The sequence below is a fragment of the Mus musculus genome, chromosome 14, assembly GCF_000001635.26.
Source record: "Mus musculus strain C57BL/6J chromosome 14, GRCm38.p6 C57BL/6J".
In the NCBI taxonomy this organism is placed as follows: Eukaryota; Metazoa; Chordata; class Mammalia; order Rodentia; family Muridae; genus Mus; species Mus musculus.
In genome coordinates this window covers 45,275,484-45,296,789 of record NC_000080.6, presented here as the reverse complement: position 1 = coordinate 45,296,789, position 21,306 = coordinate 45,275,484, and the positions used below count along the sequence as shown (strand labels likewise).

Here is a 21,306-nt window from a genome sequence, read left to right as displayed (position 1 = left end):
GTAATGCTTTCTCTGCGAGTTTTATTTTGTTTTGTTTTGCTTTTTTTTCTGTTCTTTTGTTTTGTCCTATTCATCTTTGTTTTTATTTTTATCCCATTAAAATTTTTATATGCTTTTTTTTTTCTAATGTAAGAACAAAAAAGGGTGTGGGTTTGGATATGTGAGAAATTGGGGATGAGGGGAGGAGTTGTGAGAAATTGGGGATGATGGAGAGGAGTTGTGTGGGGGGGAAGTGGGATGACAAAACGGAGTTGTGGGAGGGGAAAATGAAATCCAAATGTATTATATCAAAAATTTTTTCAATAAAAAGTAATCTAAAACAAAAAGGAAAATGGGAACAATGAAGATTATGTTCCAACAGTAAGTAAGCAACTGCATATAAACTGCTGCATTATGAGGAATTTGAATTTTACAGTCTTTGAAAACAGTCCAAAGGTTTTAAATCTTATGTCAGTCTGGAGGAGTGAAAGCAGTAATACAGACCTTTAGCAGAAGTGTGTTATAGCTTCAGGATAATAAGTGTACAAAGAGTGCTGTCCAAGTGCACATAGGTGCTTTAGATGTGTAAGCTGCTGACAGACAGTGTGCTGCATGTCCCTGCGCATCAGCACAGGTGAGTTCTGTGAGCCTAAACTACTGCTGGGTGGAGATTTGCTATGGGTGTTCTTTCTCCTGACATTGTTTGTATGGATACATGAACTCAAAAAGTCATTAAAGTACTCTCATGAAAGTGTAGCATTTCAGAAGGGAAAGGTGGAGGTAATTTATAATAATATAACAAAAAATGTTTTTTTTTTGTTTTTCAGGAAAAAGTAAAGGTACGTATTTTTATCATGCAATATCAGTTCTGCCTGCATATTCAGATGTGTGTTCTGGTGTTGATTGTGGCAAACTGCATTTCTTTCCACTTCCTCTGACACTTTGTTATTTTAGAGTAGTGGTTCTCTTTTCTTTTCTTTTCTTTTCTTTTCTTTTCTTTTCTTTTCTTTTCTTTTCTTTTCTTTTCTTTTCTTTTCCTCTCCCCTCCCCTCCCCCTCCCCTCCCCTCCCCCTCCCCTCCCTCTCTCCTCCCCTCCCCCTCCCCCTCCCCCTCCCCTTTTTAGTTTTTCGAGACAGGTTTCCCTGTGTAGCCCTGACTGTCCTGGAACTCACTCTGCAGACCAGGATGGCCTCGAACTCAGAAATCCACCTGCCTCTGTTATTTTGTTAACTCAGACGTTACTTTAGATCATTTTCATTCTTTGAGGGTTTTTTTAAAAATTTTTATTAGGTATCTTCCTCATTTACATTTCCAATGCTATCCCAAAAGTCCCCCCATACCCACCCCCCCACTCCCCTACCCACCCACTCCCCCTTTTTGGCCCTGGCATTCCCCTGTACTGGGGCATATAAAGTTTGCAAATCCAATGGGCCTCTCTTTCCAGTGATGGCCGATTAGGCCATCTTTTGATACATATGCAGCTAGAGTCAAGAGCTCCGGGGTACTGGTTAGTTCATATTGTTGTTCCACCTATAGGGTTGCAGATCCCTTCAGCTCCTTGGGTACTTTCCTTAAGGTTTTAAAATTAAAATAGTAACCTTTCTACAAACTCCTTGTCCTCTTCCCATTTTATTTCTTTAGATGGTAATTCTGAAGCTAGAAGTAGTGAGCTTTAGTATTCTGACAGTGGTACCATTAGGTCACAGAACATGGCAATTGTGTTTAGCGCTGGCCTACTGCTCTTTGGATGTAGTGACCTGCATGGAATTCTGTTCCATCTGTAGTATCATCTTACAGTGTTTGTGTCTTCTGAACCTAAAAGTATGTAGTATGTCCCGAGTTTTCAAAGCATAAATGGCTTTGGCAATTTATCTAGTTGTGTAATCTTGCTAGATTTGGTGTGCGAGTGTGCGAGTGTGTGTGTGTGTGTGTGCGCGCGCGCGCGCATGCCTGTGTGTTATTTCTGGTGGAACAGTCTTGGGGATTGAACTCAGGAGCTCAATTTGAACAGGATAGCCAAGTGATGTGTCACAGAGTGACACCCTCCTGACTCCAGATTCTACAGTTTGATACCATATGAAACATTTTATCCAAGAAGTCAGGAGACAGGGGCTGAGGGAGGAACAGAGTGGTACTTACTTGGATCCACTCCCAAACTTCTCTTCTTGGAAGAAATTAGATTTGAACCTTTAGCTGGCACAGTTCTTAGTACTTGGAAATTCACATTTTGGTGTTATGAAAAATTATGACTTATTTTTTTCTTTTAATTTCAGAGAACACATTTTACAACTGGCTAGAAGGTAATTAGAAACTTTGAAATAAATTTAATTTTTTATTTTTAAATCATGAAGTAATTCTTAAATTTTCAAGATTCACATATAAATTTTAATTTTTAAATCATTGATTTCTTTTAGGCCTCTGTGTAGAAAAGAGAGCATTCTACAGACTTATATCTGGCCTGCACGCAAGCATTAATGTGCATTTGAGTGCAAGGTATCTTTTACAAGGTGTGTGACTTTTGAAATCTTTCATTGACTTGCTTTTTAGGTATTTTTAGAATTTTCTTGTATTTACCTGGGTAGGAAAAAAAGAGACTTGTTTGACTATCGGGCAGTAAGATTACACTCGTAAACGGTAGTAACTAGGAATGTGTCTATAGTTGTATGGCTCCATGTATTTATTATTAATTCTCTCAAAACTAGATACATTGCTTTGGAAATTTTCTTTCACTTTGCTGTGGGAATTAAAATAGCCCCCACAGCACAGTTTGTTATTGTACGGGAGCCTCGATTTGTGTGTAGACTTTAATGGGTACAGCATTGTCTGCGCTTCCTCATGGTTTAGAATGCTGATGGAAAATCAGCATGGTTGATTTCCCTCCGTAACTCACTCCCTCTGAAATTGGAATGTATTTTACTTTTCAGAAATAAAATGGTAACTCTAAATAGATGCTTGAGACTCATTAGTAATTTCAGACAGTCATTAAAATTTTTCACTTTTATGTTTAATTATACGTGTGGGGTTGGGGGTTGGGGTGGGGGTTGATATGTGCATGGAGGACCGGTGCCTCAGAGGCCAGAGGCCGTGGCTGTGTGTTGCCATGGATACCTGAAGTCAGGTCTTCTGAAAAAGCATACTTTCTCTTCACTGCTCAGCCATCCCTGCAGCTTAGCAAGTCACTTTTTAATTATATATTTTGATTTTATGGTTGTTGATATTCAGAAGTTTGATTTTATCAAATACCTGTTTCTTTGTCTTTAAAAATGGATTTCAAAGACAAAATTCTTACTATAGAATTTTTGAAATTTTATCTATTTGTTTTTGATGGCAAGGGCTCATCATGTAGCCTTGGCTGTCCTGGAAATCTGTATGTAGACCAAGCGGGCCTTGAGCTCACAGAGTTCTACCTGTCTCTGCTTTGAATTAAAAGCATGTACCACCATGCCTGGTTTTCAACAGAGGTTTTAAGGCTAAATTATTAAAAACAACAACAAACCCAAACTGTCTTTGGTTAAATTACATATTTTAAGCTACAAAATGAAATTGACTTCTATAAGTATAAGCAGTCCCTTATAATTAAAATGAAAATTACACAACTGTACAATTCAGTCATTTAGTGTTCTTTCTTTTTAGATACTTGGCTGGAAAAGAAATGGGGTCACAATGTCACAGAGTTCCAGCAGCGCTTTGATGGGATTCTGACTGAAGGAGAAGGCCCACGAAGGCTGAGGAACTTGTACTTCCTGTACCTGATAGAGTTAAGGGCTCTCTCCAAAGTGCTTCCATTTTTTGAGCGTCCAGATTTTCAGCTCTTCACTGGGAATAAAGTTCAGGATGCAGAAAACAAAGCGTTACTTCTGGAGATACTTCATGAAATCAAGTAGGTGCTATACATTATAACATAGATATTAACATATAGGTGAGGGGTGGTGCCCAGAGTAAACTGCATTATTTGGTTAGAGAAGAAAACCATCTTTATATCATGCATATGTAGTTGTATTTCATTGAAGTTTTAGTTTTTTGAGATGGTCACATTCTCTTGCCTCAGCCTCCAGAGTGCTGGGAATGTGGGTATGTATCGCCTGGCCGCCCAGAGCTTCTAGAATAGCTTGGATTTGCTTTGAACTGTGTACTACATTTTTGTTTTTTATGTTCTTAATACCAGCATTATTTTCATTTGCACAGTCTTTTAAGTTTGAGGCCACACTTCTAATACACTTAGAATTTGTATTTGAGGATAAATATTCATTTGCATTGGTGTTGGCGTTACTGAATTTTATTCCTAAAATTGTATTATTTATCTCTGACAAATAAAATATATTAGCAAGTTTTTTGATGCTTCTAATTCATGAACATGAGCCTTTTCTGTTTAAATGCAGGTCATTTCCTTTGCACTTCGATGAGAATTCTTTTTTTGCTGGGGATAAAAACGAAGCACATAAACTAAAGGTAATTAATTACACATCGGCTTAATTGTTAGCTACAGCCAGGCGGCCATGTAGGCTGATTGTAACAGAGCAGTAGCATTGGAAGTTGAGTAAAAGGATGCTTTTGAGAGGCTGAGGACAGAGCTGGGATAGGTGGGAGATCTTGACCAGAGCGGAGTTCCCATTGGAGGAGGCTGCAGTGCTCAGGAGGATGACTAGTAAGTAGTCATGTGTTATACAGTTCACAACTCTTCCCAGCAGATTCTACTGCAAAAGGCTATGTTAACTTATGAATTTGTTATTGTGGGTTTATTGTTCCATATTAACTAGTAAATATCAAAATATTATTGCATACCACAAACAATCTGATTGTCAATTAAAAAGTAAATTTAAGGTATAAATGTATTTATACTTCCTACTGAGTCTTGCCTCATAGCTCAATGGGCTTGATATGACTTCCCCAGAATATTTGTAACACCCCTCCCTGTTTCTTATGGTGATGAAAGAAGCTAATTTAATCAGTGTGTGAAGCAAGTTCTGTTTTGCGCATCGTGCTGAGGTCAGCTGTTAGGTCAGCTGCTCTTGATCCACCGTCTCTTTCCTCTTGAGTGCTGTCTCGACACAGATGTGGACCTCAGTGGTGATGCAATCCCCACAGCTTCCAGGAGACTGGAAGACAGACAGACAGACAGACAGACAGACAGACAGGGGAAGACTTCTTTTCTGTATGGTTTTCAATATGTTCCTATTTGTACTTCACTTGCTGGTTTGTTGGTGAGTGTTTTGGTATCACACTCATTTTTAGACTGTACAAATTAAGAAATTTTGTCATAGTGTTTTAATTTGATCCAAATTCCAGTCAGCTTTTATGTGCTTTGAAGTTTATATATAGTCCTTACAGGAAAAAAAAATAGGAAATTAAAAAAATGTTTGTTATCAGATTTACTTTTAAAAGCTTTCTGGTAAATATAGATTTGAACATTATTTATAAGTTCATTTTGCTGGGCATAGTGGTACGCTTTAATCCCAGCATTTAGGAGTCAGAGGCAGGAGGATCTCTGTGAGTTTGAGGCCAGCCTGGTCTACATAGTGAGTTCTAGGACAGCCAGGGCTACACAGAGGAACCATGTTTCAAAGAAACAAATTAAAGTTTTCATTATGGCTCCTTTATAGTGGCAGTGTATGGATAGAAATGATTGCTAGTGTTCAGAACAGAATGGAGTCTGAAGGTTTATAAGACATTTGAGGATTTGGCAGGAACTAGTCAGTTGAGTTTGTTCATTCTCCCAAATGACTGTAATCCATGATGAGAACTTTGGAAGTGGGACTGTGTACCTGGAGTTCCTGTCTGGCTGGGAGGCGAGGGAGTGCCTGCCTGAGCATCAGAACAGCAAGGCTCTGCTTTAGCAAGTTCACGTCTGATGATTTTAAGGATGGTATATTTTTCTAATAGGGATAACTTTGGGATATATCCAGATTATTAGATATTGTGGATGTTTGTGGAAATGACAAAGCTTTTCTCCTAATCCAGTAAGTTTCTAGGATCTCCAGTTCACACAGGTAGGCTATACTCATTCTATTTTATGTGGCTGGCTTTAATTTTATAATGGTATTTGGCTATCATAAGCAACCCTGTGTGCTCGCTGTACATATCATGCAAAGATTTACTCAAAAGATGCTCTGTTCAAATACTTGGGTTACATAGATTCCAGCACTACACTTAGACAAAAGCAGGCATAATCTTTTAGAATAGTTTATAACTTTGCAAGTATGATTGTCTTTTAAAAGACTTTTAAGCCCCTTCTGCATTAGTCCACTTTTATTATCTTGTAATATAATATAATATAAAATAAAATGTAATTGTCAAAAACTCACTTTGTATCAGTGACACCCTTTAGGTAAACACGTGTCACTGGCCCATCATAGTTATATCTGTTTGGACATTCATGGAGCCTGTGTGGACAGCTGCTTCTTCTCTAGGTAACTTGTCTCCATATAGATTCTGTAGACCTCTAGAACAACTATTAATTGTCAGTAATCCCTCAGGGAGGAGTTGGGCATCACAACCCTCTTCCCCTCTAGTAGTTAAAAGTTATGATTCTTTTTTAGTTAAAAAACCTAAAAACCTGGAATTAGGCTACATTTGGATCATTTTACCCGTTCCCTTTCTTTCTTTTAACCTCTGCCCTGGTGTTCCTCGTCCTGTTTCCTCTCCAGTTCATGGTCTCCTCTTCTTTATCACTGTTACATACTCTCTGTCTCTGTCACTCTGTCTGTCTGTCTCTCTGTCTGTCTGTCTCTCTGTCAGTCTCTCTCTCTGTCTCTCTCTCTCTCTCACACACACACACAGAGTGTAGACCTGTTTAATCTGCCTTGTATGAATATGCATTCAGGGCTGACCAGTTGGATTGGATGAGCAGCCAGGGACTGATCCCTGGGGGTATTACCCTACCCTCCTTTTTAAAACACTAAAGGAAACTTCCTGTTATGTCATGAAAACTGTCTACAGCAGTATTTGGTAGTTTAAAAAGTGTTGTTGTTGTTATTGTTGTTCGTTTTTGAGATGGCCTCATGTCCAGTGTAGGCTGGCCACAGCTTGCTGTGCCGCTGAGGGTTCCCTAGAGATTACAGGTCTCTACCACCTGGTTGTGTAGTGACGGGGGCAGAACCCAGGGCTTTAGGTATATTAGTCGCTACATCTCTGTGCCGTGGGTATTCTCATTTAAAAGCTTAAGATTAGGATGTTCTCTTAATGAACTGGTCCATCAGTACCAAACGGAGAAAGTTGTAAAGTGTATAATTCATACTCATTTGGGCTTTGAATATATTAGTAGAGATGTAAGATCTCGAGTCTTGTGAGAATATTCCACTTGCTGTGGCGGCTTCATCCTGAGCTGAGTCAGTCAAGTTTCTGGGCAGTCCACCTCTGAAGCAGCTTGAGATGGCCTTTGAGTTACTGGATCAGCAGAGTGCTTACATCTAGCCTCAGGCCCGTGGCTCTCAACTGGTTGAGTCCACTTTATATGATTTATCTCATAATAAAAACGTTACAGACTACTGAAATACTAGAGGTTTCTTCTGAAATCTGTGTCAGATGTCTGCTTCAGATATTGGTTGTTCAGGACGGCTGAGATGGCCAATGGGTAAAGGCAGTTGCAGCCAAGCCTGATACCTGAGTTCAGTCCCCAGCACCCACATCATCAACCTCTGACTTACCCACATGCATGTACAAACACACATACACAAACACACAACATGCATACATGCATAGCAGGTGCGCGCGCGCGCGTGTGTGTGTGTGTGTGTGTGTGCGCGTGTGCGCGTATGAATAAAATCTAGCTTAAAAAACGTTTAAAAACGACTCATAGCTTGAGATTTCACTTTTAAGACCAGGAGTCACTTGAAGGGTCAGTTACTAATTTTGACACAAGTGGTATGCATGATGCCTTTTTCTTCATTCCGTAAGAACAGACACTACTTTTAGACGATTGTATGCAAGCTGCTCTGTTATAAACAATATAATGCTCTGGTGTCAATAAACAAACACACACACACACACATATTAAATGAATAAAAATATAAATTGAACAACATTCCAAGTCCAGCATAGTAGTAGAGGACAGGCACAGAAGTGGGGTATGATACCTAGGGAGTTTGAATTATATTTGTAATGATTTAAAAAAAAAATTGGTAGTGTATACATGGCTATTAATTTTATGTCTCTCTGTGTGTATATATATATATATTTAATACATATATATAAAATAGTAATATATATTAGTGGTGAATATATATTAGATAATATATATAATAAATATAAATTATATATTAGTAGCAAAAATATAATTATGTATTACTACTGATGTCAATAATATCAGTAGCTAAGAAAATCCCGTGTTTTTCCTAAGTCCAGGGAAGGAGAGCTGTAATTTAACTTTATCCAAGGTCGCCCTCCTCCATCCTCCCGCCCTTTACCTTTTGGGTGATATCCTTTTATCCCACAACTGCCAATATACAACTAAATAACTTATATTTCTATTCAGCCGGTGTGGATTTGGAGTGAGGCAGAGCTGGTTTCAAAAAGAACATACAGGTCACTAGGAGTGTGAATTAGGCCTGCTAACTCATGTTTCTGCATCTTTTAAAGGACTCCATGAGGGGTGGATTGTATGTAGTTTTGGATCTCTGCCGAGGATTCAATGGAATGATAGGGAGGGAGGGGTGTTCTCCTAGGTAGTGGATGCTCTGGTGCCCTGTGGTACACTGTTCACGGAAAGCACTGGGAACCCGTTCTTATAAGATTTTGTTACATTGTTTGTAGGAGGACTTCCGGCTACACTTTAGGAACATTTCAAGAATCATGGACTGTGTTGGCTGCTTCAAGTGCCGCCTGTGGGGCAAGCTTCAGGTGAGCCTTGGTCTGGCTCCGTACTCATCCTTTGGTGAGCTGTGCGCTGGCTCTGTACTTGTCCTTTGGCGAGCCGCTTCCTCATCTGTCCTTCTTATTTCTGTTTTAGACGCAGGGGCTGGGCACTGCTCTGAAGATCTTGTTTTCCGAAAAACTGATCGCAAATATGCCGGAAAGCGGACCAAGTTATGAGTTCCAGCTAACCAGACAAGAAATAGTATCACTGTTTAATGCATTTGGAAGGTTAGTTTTGATGTCCTGAAACTGCTTCTGCTAGCCATGGTAGTCTGCTATCATGAGTACATTTTCAGAGGAAACCAGAAATGTTCTACTCAGTGAGATTGCCTTGTTACAGCATCATATGATCTGATGAAATAGCTCAGGGATACACACACATGTACCTACTAGTTGATTATTTCCATCCATTGATTTTTATATTCATGTTTACTTTTCTGACAGATTTTGAGTATCATTAATTTGGATATTTTATTGTAATTATTTTGTATATTCATACATATATACATCCACACATGGTTTTTGTTTTGTTTTGAGATGAGGTCTCACTATGTAGCCCTGGCTGGCCTGGAAGTCACTCTGTAGACCAGGCTGGCCTCATGCTGAGATCTGCTGGCCTTTGCCTTCCTGCTGGGATTAAAGCATATACCATCCAGCCCAGCTAACTGTGATTATTTAAAAGCATTTCTTTTTCCTTTTTATTTGCTATGTGCACTGATGAAGCAAGCACTATTGGTGCTACCTTTAAAGGTTATGGAAAATCACAAGTATTTCTATGAACTCATACAAAAAGATGAGTAATTCTTACAAATTATTTTTTCTATCGAAACTGAGTTAAAGGGAGAGATAAGGAAGACACATCAACAGTTCTAGGTGTAGACGGCTTTTCCTTCTGCGCTTGGTGATTCTGAGACGACGGCCCCTTCCCCTCAGTGCTGCCACTGAGCCCTCACGTTGGGCAGCTCTCACTCAAAAACACTATCAGACATTCTTGAGATTGAAATAACTGGGCTTAGAATTTATTTCCCTAGTACCCAGGAGCTTTACTGCTACAATAAACTGTGTGTTCCGTGTTTATCATACTAAAGTGCAGAGCTGAAGGCCAGGAGCATGCAGGGATGCAGTACAGAATAGACTTCACTATCTATAGCTTTGCCCTTTGTACATTTAGTACTAAGAAAGGTATGTTACTTATTGTGCTCTTATACTGGATAGCTAAATGCTTATTTTAATATTTTTACATTTCTGTATTTTGTATTATGTATATAATACAAATAACAAGTACATTTATGAATACCTAAAATATATAAGTATTCTGATGCTGTTATATATTTTACACTAAATATTGGTGTGCTTTAAATACCTCAGCATAGCTCTGGATATTTAAAATACACACTTATATACATATACATATATATTTTTAATACTTGAATATTAAAAGTTAGCTTGTGTTGGGCAATATTATCTTGGGTTTTCCTTGCCAGATTAAAAACTAAAGGATATAAGTAGATTTATGTACTTTTTTTTTTTAAATGTTTACCTGATGGTTTATTTATTTATTTATTTTTATTTCTTAAATTTATTTATTGTTATATGGAAGTACACTGTAGCTGTCTTCAGACACACCAGAAGAGGGCATCGGATCTCATTATGGGTGGTTGTGAGCCACCATGTGGTTGCTGGGATTTGAACTCTGGACCTTCAGGAAGAGTAGTCAGTGCTCTTAACCGCTGAGCCATCTTGCCAGCCCTTATGTACCTTTCAATTTGTTGAAATAAACTACTTTAAAATTTTTATATATTCTAAAAAATGCAGAATGATTAATAGAATTTATGAAAGACAGTTTTTACATGAAATGTTTCTTGGTTACAGGATTTCCACAAGTGTGAGAGAACTAGAGAACTTCAGGCACTTGTTACAGAATGTTCACTGAGGAGGACGGTTGGAATGTGCCTGTTTCTGCACAGGGGAATCTGAAGGGCAGAATCTCTCTGAGCACCATGGTTGCAATGACTGTCCTAAGCCAAACGTTTATATAAAGCTGCTTTTGTAAAAGAAGAGATACATTGTCTTAAGTAAATGACATTTTTAAAAATTGTGTTCATGTTTAATATTATTGTGAATAGAAGTAGTATTTTGATAATATACAAATTTTAATACTAAGCAAAAGTAAGGTCATTAAACTCCCTTATGATAAAGCTAGGTAAATATTGCCTTAGGCTCTCAAACTAGAGTTGAATTTAAGAAGGTAATGAAAGCTAAGCTAAGGTACCTGTGACAAGTGTTTGGTAATAAAATACTAAGAGGCTCAGCAGTAAACCATGGTTATCAGCCTCAGATACCAATGCTTTTTCATTTGCCTCATATACAAAGAAAATACAGACTGCCCAGTTAGATTTAAGTTTTAGAAAAGCAACCAGTTTTCCTTTCAATGTTAAGTGTGTTGAAGTTTATTAGGGCCTATTTATACTACAAGTTATTTGCTCGAAGTTCAAGTTTAACTGGGAGCCCTGTGTTTTCCTGGCAACCTTAAAATACACTGGTATGAAACATTCCTTTTAGAGTTAAATAGCTATTTTGATTGTGCTGTTTTGGTATGTTGGGAAGTAGAACAATTCAAAGGCACAGGAGATTTCTAAACATCGTAGAAAGATAAATAGATTATATATTTATTCTCATAATAGTTTCCCTAATGGAATTTTGGGGAAAATTTTATTTTTATATAATTTCATATTTACAGAAAAGTTTCAAAAACAGTTAAAAAAAAAACCAAACTGGTTTTACTCAGATTCATGGATTGTTCACATGTGTTTTAACCCCTCACCCCAGCTCAGAGTGGCGATTGAGCCCAGGACCTCAGTCATGCTGGGCTAGCCCTGCATTCATGAGCTGTGTCCTCAGGCCTTGCTTAAGCTCCTACATAGACATAGACACCCTGTTTTTATTTAAGGGTTTGAGTCATGGGCCTCATGATTTAACCCAAAATACTTCAGTGTGGTGGTCAATAATTTCCTAAAAACTATTTTTTGTTTTCTTTTTAAAGGAATATCCAAACCTTACAAATCTGAGCTGAACTACTTACTATAAGCCTTAAAATAAGGAGACATCCCACATCCCAGCCACCTGACGTTTGAATTTGGTTGCCTTTTTCGACCTGTGTAGTCACAGGCTATACAACTCATGTTTTTACGCATGAAACTCTGTTTTTCTCCACAGGATGGAGCTGTAACGTAGATAGGATGGGTTGTTAGTAGAAGCTCTACACTGAGAGCAGTATTTGATGTGGCTTAAGAATTTACATCACATGGCAATTATAAATGGCATATACCTCAAAATTATGCCCCCTTGAGGTCACATCTAATGTCTTGAGCAGTTAGGACTGGTTGAGATGTCACATAAGAAAAAGCAGGACTTACGTATGTAATGGCTAGGAATGTCACTTTACACTGTTGTGTATTTTCTCTGTCCCTAAGACTTGGTCTAGTGCCAGGCATACAGTTGGTGTCTAATATTTATTGATGGAAAGTATATGTATTTAGTATACGTTAAGTGATGGTGATGTAGCTTGTTTAGTAATGTATCCTATTTCCCCCTCCCTCTCACTTTTTCTTTTGGATCTCATAATAAAAGACATCAACCCACTAATTAGGTCAGTTTTCTTGGGGACTTAAAAGAACTAAATGATCACCACACACAAGCCAGCCCTTTTGAAACCCTCACTGCTTTCACGTGCTTTTCCCACTTGATTGGCTATGTCCTCTGTCCCTCCAAGTGAAGTCTAATACCTAATTCTAAGTTTATAGTTAACAAGCAGTTTAATTTTTAAGAAATCTTAACTTTTCCTGTACATGACACAATTGACAATCCCTATTCCTTTGTGTCCTTGTGTTTGGATTACTCCTGGGTATCTTTCTTCTGGTCTCTTCATTTAACCTAAGTATCATTCCTCAGACTTTTTGCTCTTAAGTCACTGGACCGTACTTTTGAGTAATTTCAATGCAGTAATCTCATTTTAGCTTCTCAGTCTGTCTCTCTGCTGTGCTCACTTGGCTGCCTGTTGTCGCTTCTGCATCTTCAAGGACTCAGTCACCACAAACCTACTCTATGTTTGTGTTCCTTACTTGGTTAATTTCAGAGCCGTTGCACCGTTCAAGGCTTTACAGTTCATTCCTGTATCGTCCACCTGACTATTGGTGTCTTAAGCTCTGCCGATTTTCTCTCAACATTTCTATCAGTGTTTTTCAGTTTTTATTACGATCACCAAAGGATTACCTGTCTTTTCCCATCTCTCTGTTGGCTCCTATCACCAGATTGGGCTTTCTAGAAACCTTCAGCCTAATTCCTGCTGGCAAGTTTCATGAGCTTTTTGGTGAGAGTCTCTGCTTGATATCCAAGACCCTCCTCTTGTGTTTGCCACTGTTCTGATAAGAGTGTTAAAACGTTTTCCAAAAGTCCAGAGTTGTTGGCCTTCCAAACCTTTGCAAACACAGTATTTGCATTGAGAGCCCTAGGCTTCTTTCTCATCTGGGAAATTCCATGCATTTTTGAAATCTGTGAAATTACCCCTGTCCCCTTCCTATGGTCACCACTGTAACTGCAACCTACCTCTACTGAATCACTTATTGTACTGTATATTTTATTTTATGAAGTGTCCTTTATTAGAATGTGAGCTCCTTAGGGGCAGGAAAAGAAACTATTCATTTTGGCACCTCTATAGCATAATGTTTGGCACATGAGCATTTAATAAATGTTTGTTGAATAAATTGCTTCACATGACAGCTGTTCTGACTGCAGGTACCTTCACTGCCTTTGCTGCACAGTGAGGATCAGTAGACTGGGCGTGGGGGGCAATAAAGATGAAAATAATTGAAATATCTTTGGTCTTTGGTCAGTTACGAGTGGGTTCTACTTTGGGATGAACCAATCAATACCACAGGGGTTTCTCGATGAAAGGGTAGCTAGGATTGTAGATTAGACAAACTTCAAGATTCTCAGGAGGAGGGAGATGTTATAAATCACTTGATGAGGGTTTTTCTTAGTTTAATGTTTGAGTAAGTGTCTGCCTCATAACACTGCCTTTAAGATCATGGTGCTTTATTTCAAACTGGCTATAATGTGTTACAGTCTAGATTTAATGCATTATTCATTAATTCATTTGTAATGAGATTTTTTGAAAAAAATTGAATGGATTCCATTAAGGGACATTAAGAAAACACACCTTCAAATGAAAGCACTCTGTAACAGTAGCATTTTATTATAATTTAGTGAAACAAAGAAGTACATTCATTGGCCACAGCTATACTTTTGCAACCAGTTTGAAACTGACTGTATAGCTGAGAAACACTGTTAAACAATAAAAAGGCAAATTACGAATAAAAAAAAGTCACTTTAGCTATAAATTACATTGTCCACAAAACTACAATCAGCTACAGTAAATGGTAAGAGTTTCAAAATTAATAGCAACCCTAATAAAACGATAAATATTGCTAATCACTGTAGAATTATACACTTAAGCAATGAAATTCGATTTTCTAGTTTATGACTGAGGAAGGGCTGGAATTGTCATGTGCTTCAGTGCAGGTGGACAGGGAACTATAGCCCTTTGCCTTGATAAACAGCTCCTTCTGAGACCTAACTTAAAGTGCTGCTAGTGCTTCTGAAATTTGAAGCAAACACGGGGGCAGATTTCTTTGGTGATGTATTGTGAGATGTACATGAGACAAATGTTAAGAATTTAGGTACTTTATAGGCCAGGTGTGGTGGCGCAAACCTTTAATCCTCCCACTCAGGAGGCAGAGACAGGAGAATCTCTGTGAGTTCCAGACCAGCCTGGTCTACATAGCAAGTTCCAGAACAGCCAGGGTTACATACAGAATCCTGTTTAAAAAAAAATACTCGAGTCAGTGATAAATTTAATGAATTAACAAATCTCAAATTCAGTATAGTCAACCAGTACGCTAAAAGAACTGAAACACTATCTGAAGTGTTTAAGTAATCCTTGTTTACTTTGTCAAACAGGAGGTTTGTATATAGAAGCTTAACTAGAAAAAATCTTGAACCCAGAGATTAACAAAGACAATAGAGTTAGATACCTAATATTAAACAACTGGCATTCTGAGAAACTGAATAACAGAAACCCATGGTGGTAGATAGACTATGTTGTTAGGTTGTATCTTAGTACCAAGGCTAACTTCTGTACTATAAAAATTTAAATGATTTGTTACAATAAGAACTTATAAACAAATGTCATGTATATTAATTATGCTTCTGATTGAATTTAAAATCTGTTGCTCATAAAAAGAAGAAAAATATTTGGCTTTGTACCATCTCAGAGGACGGGAAGGATTAACAATGTGTTTTTAAAGATTCACATATACTTTTGTGAAGTTGCTGCATTAGTCATCAAAAAGCTGAAAGATATTTTAGGTCTGAGTACAAATAAGACAGTTTCTAGTCACAGTAGACAGGAGAGGGCAGCTGTGTTCGTCCCAGTTCCAAAGCAGTTGGTAGATCCTATGTGGGGTCATGTTTACCTGTGTGACAGCTTCCTAAACAGCCTGTCCACTCAGAATACGAGGTATGAGTATCTACTTTCCATATAGACACGGGTAGAAAGTACATTTTAAAATTTTGTGTTGTTTGGGCCTACTACTGTGTGTGTGTTATGTTTGTGTGTCCACATGAACACAAGGGTGCACGTGAGTGTGCACAGGCACACAGCTTACAATATCATTTAAGATAGTTTTAATGAAATCCTAAAATATTCCAATGTTGTTAATCTCTTAACATTTCTCCTGTTTGCTTGTTAATTCCATGCTGGAATTGATTGGAATTAATTTAATTTGGCTTAGGCCATATACAAAGTATAAAATGTGAAAATAAAGGCGGGATTGATTATACATACATCTTGTAGAGTATTGCACTTTAGCTCACTGTGAGATGTCTCATGATTTAATTTACCTGAGGACAGTCTTGCCTCGGACGGTAGGATGAGCCCCATCTCCTTTCAGATAAATTGATGCTTTTTGAAAATATAACTGCTTTTAACGTATCACTTTTTTTTTCAATGAAGAATCTCTAAATGCATCTGTAAACTTGTTTTGTCCCAAGACACTCTACTGAAGCCCCCTGTGCAAAGGTCACGACTGCTTCTGGAAGAGTCATGCTTAAACTTCTACTTAGTCACAAGATAGCCACTTGACCAGTCCTCTTCAAAGCCACACAGTCTCCACTGGCTTACTGTTCCTTTTAAGAAACCCCTCTGGCTTTCCAAAGAACACTGCCAGCCAGCAGCACCATAAAGGATTTCTACTATCACTTGTTTAAAATAATGGAGTAATTTCAATTGATATTTTTCAAAGCATGCTTTAAAAAACTGTCTCAAGTGTTACGTATTTTTAGATTAAAAAAAAAAAAAAGAAGAATGCATTTTTAAGCCTCAATTCTGTGCACTGATCACACTTTAAAGCTGTCACTGGGTAAGGTAGAGTACACCATCGGGCTTCTAGGTTTTGATTTTTGTGGAAAACTGCCTCCTGATTTAGTGTAAATATTCTGGTGTGAATCCTCAAGTGTGGCTTTGGGCATGGCAGAATATTCTTTCCAAACATAGGTAAAAGTGCAAATATGCAAATGTGCGCTCCATGTTCCAAAGTTAGGAGGTTCTGAGGTCATCAAATACCTTAGCATCTAATCAACTCCAGACTTCACGTTTCACTATGCAGAGGTCAAAACACGGAGAACCATGAAACATAGCTATATCTCCAGACTTTTGTTAGTTGCAATAGATGGTGCAGTGTTGATGCAGATGGTTGTAAAGATGTTGAATACACGTACACGTTCATGGAAAACAGTTTGAGACTTCAGCCGTAGGAAAGCCATCAGTTCTGTGGAGTTACGTATAAGCTATGGTGATTCCTTATATCTAAATTACTGCACGTGAAGAGCAAAGGAGCAGTGTCTGTCACAGGTCCATTCAGTGGGGGTGTGACTGTGTAGGTGCCGCCGCCACACCCAGTCATGGTGCCGTACCAGCCCAAAGTTTGCGAGTTTGATAAACTGCAACAACAACAGTAAAGCAAATAAGCCACAGGGCAGTGATCAGAAGGTGCCACACTGGCATTAAAAAAACATTCCAGAGAAATTCACAACTCAGGAATATATTAAAATAAAATATGCAAAATAAACGACTTTCTACAAAGTTCTACCTAGCATCTTCTAGTGTGTTTGATCTGTAAGATGTATCACAAAAAACATATAATTCTCAAAAGTGGCAGGATGTGCCTGGCAGTGTTTTAATTATTATTATTACTGTACTTTGTTCCAGTACATCTGTATGTACATGTATTTCTTTAGTCCTCAGTACAAGCCATTAGGCAGGCTGAGTTATAGTCACTGTCTCACAGATGAAAACCAGGCTAAGCGTCTTGTCTAGTTGGAGCAAGGATTACTGAAAGATGAACCAAGCTGAACGAGTCCTGTTGGTGAGTAATAAGGCTTCTCAATGGTGTTGGAAGTGGAGGGCGTAGGAAGACTTGGTTTTTTGATCTGGAATTGCACTGGAAATATACAACCAGATACACAGTGCACAGCAATCCTTCCATGCCTGTCAACATGCGTGAGAGTGCGTGCATGCTCTGACTCTGAACCGAGAAAGGGCCCTAAGGTGATATAGCACCACTTTACTCCCAACGATTTTCAAGAAAGGGTAGTGAGCTGGCTTCAGTTCAGCTGACAGGTTTTTATAGAGCGTGTCCTACCACAGTTAAGATATAATGTGTTAAGCTACAGTATTTCATGATCATATGTATTGATGTATATTGCCAGATCCCTGGTTCGATGGGAGGGCTAGAATGCAGAGTTGTTCTTGTCTGTCAGTACTAATTCAGCCAAGGGACCAGTTACATCTACCTTCCTTCCCGTGAGTTCCCCAGTCTTGGCAAGTCGTCGTCACTGTCATACCGTCTTGGATTGTCGAAAAAGAAAGCCCTGGAGCTGTAGCTGTGGCTGCTTATCATGCCAGCAGGTGCCTGTGGACACAGCATTAAAGACTGGGTGAAGGCAGAGACCACAATCTGTGAGTTTTAGCCCCAAACTTTGCTAAAAACAGCAACATATGATAAATATCCCTTTAAAAACATGAGGTTGAGCCTTGGGGGATATTATGATATCTTACCAGATTCTGGTTTAATCTCTGTGCCCGGAAAAATAGTACCACTGACCATGCTGGTACATGCTCCCACAGAAAGAGGACCATTCCAAAGACAATGTAGTCTCCTCCATTTCCGTCTTCTCCCTGAGCCTGCCCATAGAGCACAGTCATTTTCACATTGGCTTTCTATTATTTATATTACGAGCAATCACATACATCAACTATCAACACAAAAGCACTCAACTTTTCTATGTTTTGTGATTTCTCATGTAATGATTATTTTCCCCTCAAGGACCATAACAGTACTTTTAATTTTTATCACAATAAGACAAACCTTTTAATGCACTATCTTAGAAAAGTAATTTTAGTTCTCGGATAATGCGGAATGATATCATTTGAGGCACCATAGCCTGAAGAGTGTTAGTTGTAAGTCATTACTGTTCCAACTGCCCCACGGACACTGAAGCATTATGAGTTAGGCCTGGGGAAAAATGAAGCATGTTAAGTAAATCCTCACAGCTGATTTTTAAAATACGCTATGGGACTACTCTATACACTGAAGTTGTTTCTATTCCACCAGATGCTTGGAGAAGGCAAACAGGAAAAGATGTAAAGAGAATCTGCCACATGGAATCACATGTGCAAAGTCCATCTCTCCTTATCAAATGAATGAAATAGTCTTCTAGAGCTCCTTAGATTCAGTGCCAAGTGGAAGCGATACAAAGACAGAACATGAAACTGTCAAACTGCACATTTAGGAAGGGATGGAACACGCTCAGAGGGTAAATATGTACAGCTACAATGTTGTGAATTAGGGTAAACACTTGGACATGCAAAGAACTACTAAGGCTCTTCCCTTTGCAAGGCTGATAGAAACCCACTTTAAAGAAAGTAATTATTTCCATATAAAAAACTGAACAAAAGTATTAAGATTTTACGTAGTTCTTTCATCCTTACAGTACTTTAGCTATATTTTCACTGGCTACTGCCAGACAATTACCTAGAGATATTAAAACGTCATCATTTTAAAAGTTAGCAACTAGGTTTATGAGTTTTCTATGAGGTATCTAGCACTGTTTCGTTGATAAAACTTTCTGGAGAATGATTTCAAGGTGTTACATGCAAATGAGAAATTTTAAACAGTTTTAAACAAGGTTATTGGAAGCCTAGATTGCATATAAGCATGTCTAAGTCAAACACTAAATGTCCTTGCTAAGATTACTTAATTATCAACTGCATTAACTTATAGGCTGGTAATATATGTCAGGCACTTACCTTATCTGAAAGATTATCCCAGCCATAATTAAATGGACTCTCTAAGGTATCCTGTGATATGGTGATCACTACCAGATTATAACAAGCTCTGGAAGAGTAGAGAAGAATGACTACAGAGCCCACGATGACAGTCTGGCACAGAGACATACCCTATAGAAAGGGAAAGCACAGCTGTGATTTCAGCAATGTTTGCCATGGGGAGCAAGCTGTTCATCAGCACACAGCACAGTCACCTCTTGCAAAGTACCTAGAGAGAGGGGTGGACACCTGCTCAAGTAACCTCTTGATTATCCTGCCTGTGGCTCCTGTTCCTAGAATGACACGCTGTGTTTAACGCTGTGTTTAAGTGCTTTGCCCACTTGCTAAATGGCAGCTGGAAGATTTTGTTTTACCGAAGTCACCTTATTCCTGTGGTAATACATAAGTGAACAAACTGGCCAAAGTTCTGAGCCATAGTTGATTATAGACAGTGTAGTCCACTCAGAGTGGTGGAAGGGGGAATAGAAACACTTGCCTGTTTGAATACACCTTTTTTCCCCTGATACAAGGCAGGAACAAAAATTCAGTTCCTTGCACATTCACTCCATTTTATTAGGAAATGGATGATCGTGCTTTGAGTGGTATCATGTTGCTAAAAAACAAAACAAAAAAAACAAAACAAAAAAAAAAAAAAACAAAAACAGGTATTTGACCAAGCTTTCAAATGTCTACACTATGGCTTTTACCATTTCCCAAGAGATAGAAAGTCCTCTGTATAACTCCCTGGTTTTCAACCATATTGGATACAAGAAAGTGGATTATAATACTGTTTGCAAGGACTCTCAATCTGGGGTCTTTATTTGAATACAATAGGTTTCCTCTGTAACCCAACATATATTTCATGTGGGTTAAAAACATTATCCTAAGAGGTGATGCCATTGTCAGAAATATTGATTCATTTCAGGTAAACACTCAATATAATAATTTGAAAGTTGTGTTCAATTGTCACTAGCTTAAGAAACACTTATAGCACGTAGCACACAAGGTCCAGGGTTGGTAAATGACCTGTAAGTCATGGGGGAGTGTTCCCATGGGAGTACTGTCCTCTGACCTTTGTGATATTCAAGAAGCAAAAACAGCTTATAATTATTTGGCCAGAATTAAACTTCATTTTATATAATAACATTTTGGTAGCCTGTCTCCTGTCGTCTGGAGCCACAAAACTCACCCTGCTGTGAGGGTTCCTTATGCTCTTTGTGCTGGCTCATGATCGTAAGTACTGATGAACATCTCTCTAGAACAAGGACTTACAGCAAAGCAGGACACTTACTCACATGGCCCCAGTAATATGGCACTGTTTCGTGGATTAGGAAGTGAATTAACCTGACGTAGGATCGTTTGCTGCTCTGAACCCCGACTCCATGCAAAATGAGAAGACTCCTCACGCAGATGAGCTGCAAGTCCAGCTCTGTGGAGCCTGTCTCAGCACTCCTGCTCTGCAAGCTGAACCCTGCCTGCCTTCTTTGAGTCAGTTAATTTCCTAACTCTTGTGGCATCAGGATACACTTTCTTACATTAAATGTTCCATGTCATAAGAACCGGTGATTTCAAATGCTAGAGGTTATGTCTCAATATTATGCTCAGTTAAAAGGAAGTTTAAATTCACCTTTCCAAAAAAAAAAAAAAAAAAAAAAAAAAGCAGAAGAGAATGACTTCAGTTCAGGTAGGGAAATTGCCCAATGGCCACTGGGAGTAAAAACCACGGTCATCTCGAGTGCAGAATCCAGGGACCCAGCTAGGATGTTAAGGCTAACACTTGTTTCCTTGTTGGATTATCTAATTTTTCTTTTTTGGATCTTAGTGGAAGAACAAAGGTCCACATTTGGATGATTAAGACAGCCTTTGTGACCCTGCTACCAGTGACCAGAGGAGAACACTACTTCTTTAAAGTTGAAGACTGATCGATATTATCTATGACATCTTTATGTTCTTAAAGTGAGTTACTCTTTGTACATGTTTATTAACTTACTGAGTGTGGTAAGAAAAGAAAGGAGCTCCCTCAAACTTTCAAA

The 21,306-nt window shown here is 38.5% G+C and overlaps 2 protein-coding genes across 4 annotated transcripts in view; one reads left to right on the top strand and one right to left on the bottom strand.

The window, feature by feature from the left end:
- Ero1a (endoplasmic reticulum oxidoreductase 1 alpha) overlaps positions 1–13,703 on the top strand; it is a 35,486-nt gene extending 21,783 nt beyond the window's left edge. Inside the window, exons 9-16 of the mRNA NM_015774.3 lie at positions 807–818; positions 2,253–2,279; positions 2,394–2,486; positions 3,613–3,859; positions 4,359–4,428; positions 8,728–8,814; positions 8,924–9,057; positions 10,702–13,703. Coding sequence (NP_056589.1) covers positions 807–818; positions 2,253–2,279; positions 2,394–2,486; positions 3,613–3,859; positions 4,359–4,428; positions 8,728–8,814; positions 8,924–9,057; positions 10,702–10,762 — 731 coding nt within the window. The 3' untranslated portion in view covers positions 10,763–13,703. The remainder of the gene's footprint in view (positions 1–806; positions 819–2,252; positions 2,280–2,393; positions 2,487–3,612; positions 3,860–4,358; positions 4,429–8,727; positions 8,815–8,923; positions 9,058–10,701) is intronic.
- A 351-nt stretch (positions 13,704–14,054) lies between these two features.
- Gpr137c (G protein-coupled receptor 137C) overlaps positions 14,055–21,306 on the bottom strand; it is a 63,051-nt gene continuing 55,799 nt past the window's right edge. Inside the window, exons 2-5 of one of the 3 annotated variants that reach the window (XM_006519544.4) lie at positions 19,256–19,405; positions 18,005–18,130; positions 17,740–17,858; positions 14,055–16,887 (exon numbers count right to left, since the gene is read on the bottom strand). In XM_006519544.4, the coding sequence (XP_006519607.1) occupies positions 16,710–16,887; positions 17,740–17,858; positions 18,005–18,130; positions 19,256–19,405 (573 nt within the window). In that variant the 3' untranslated portion in view covers positions 14,055–16,709. The remainder of the gene's footprint in view (positions 16,888–17,739; positions 17,859–18,004; positions 18,131–19,255; positions 19,406–21,306) is intronic. The other 2 variants (XR_874367.3, NM_027518.2) reach the window with 2 other exon arrangements.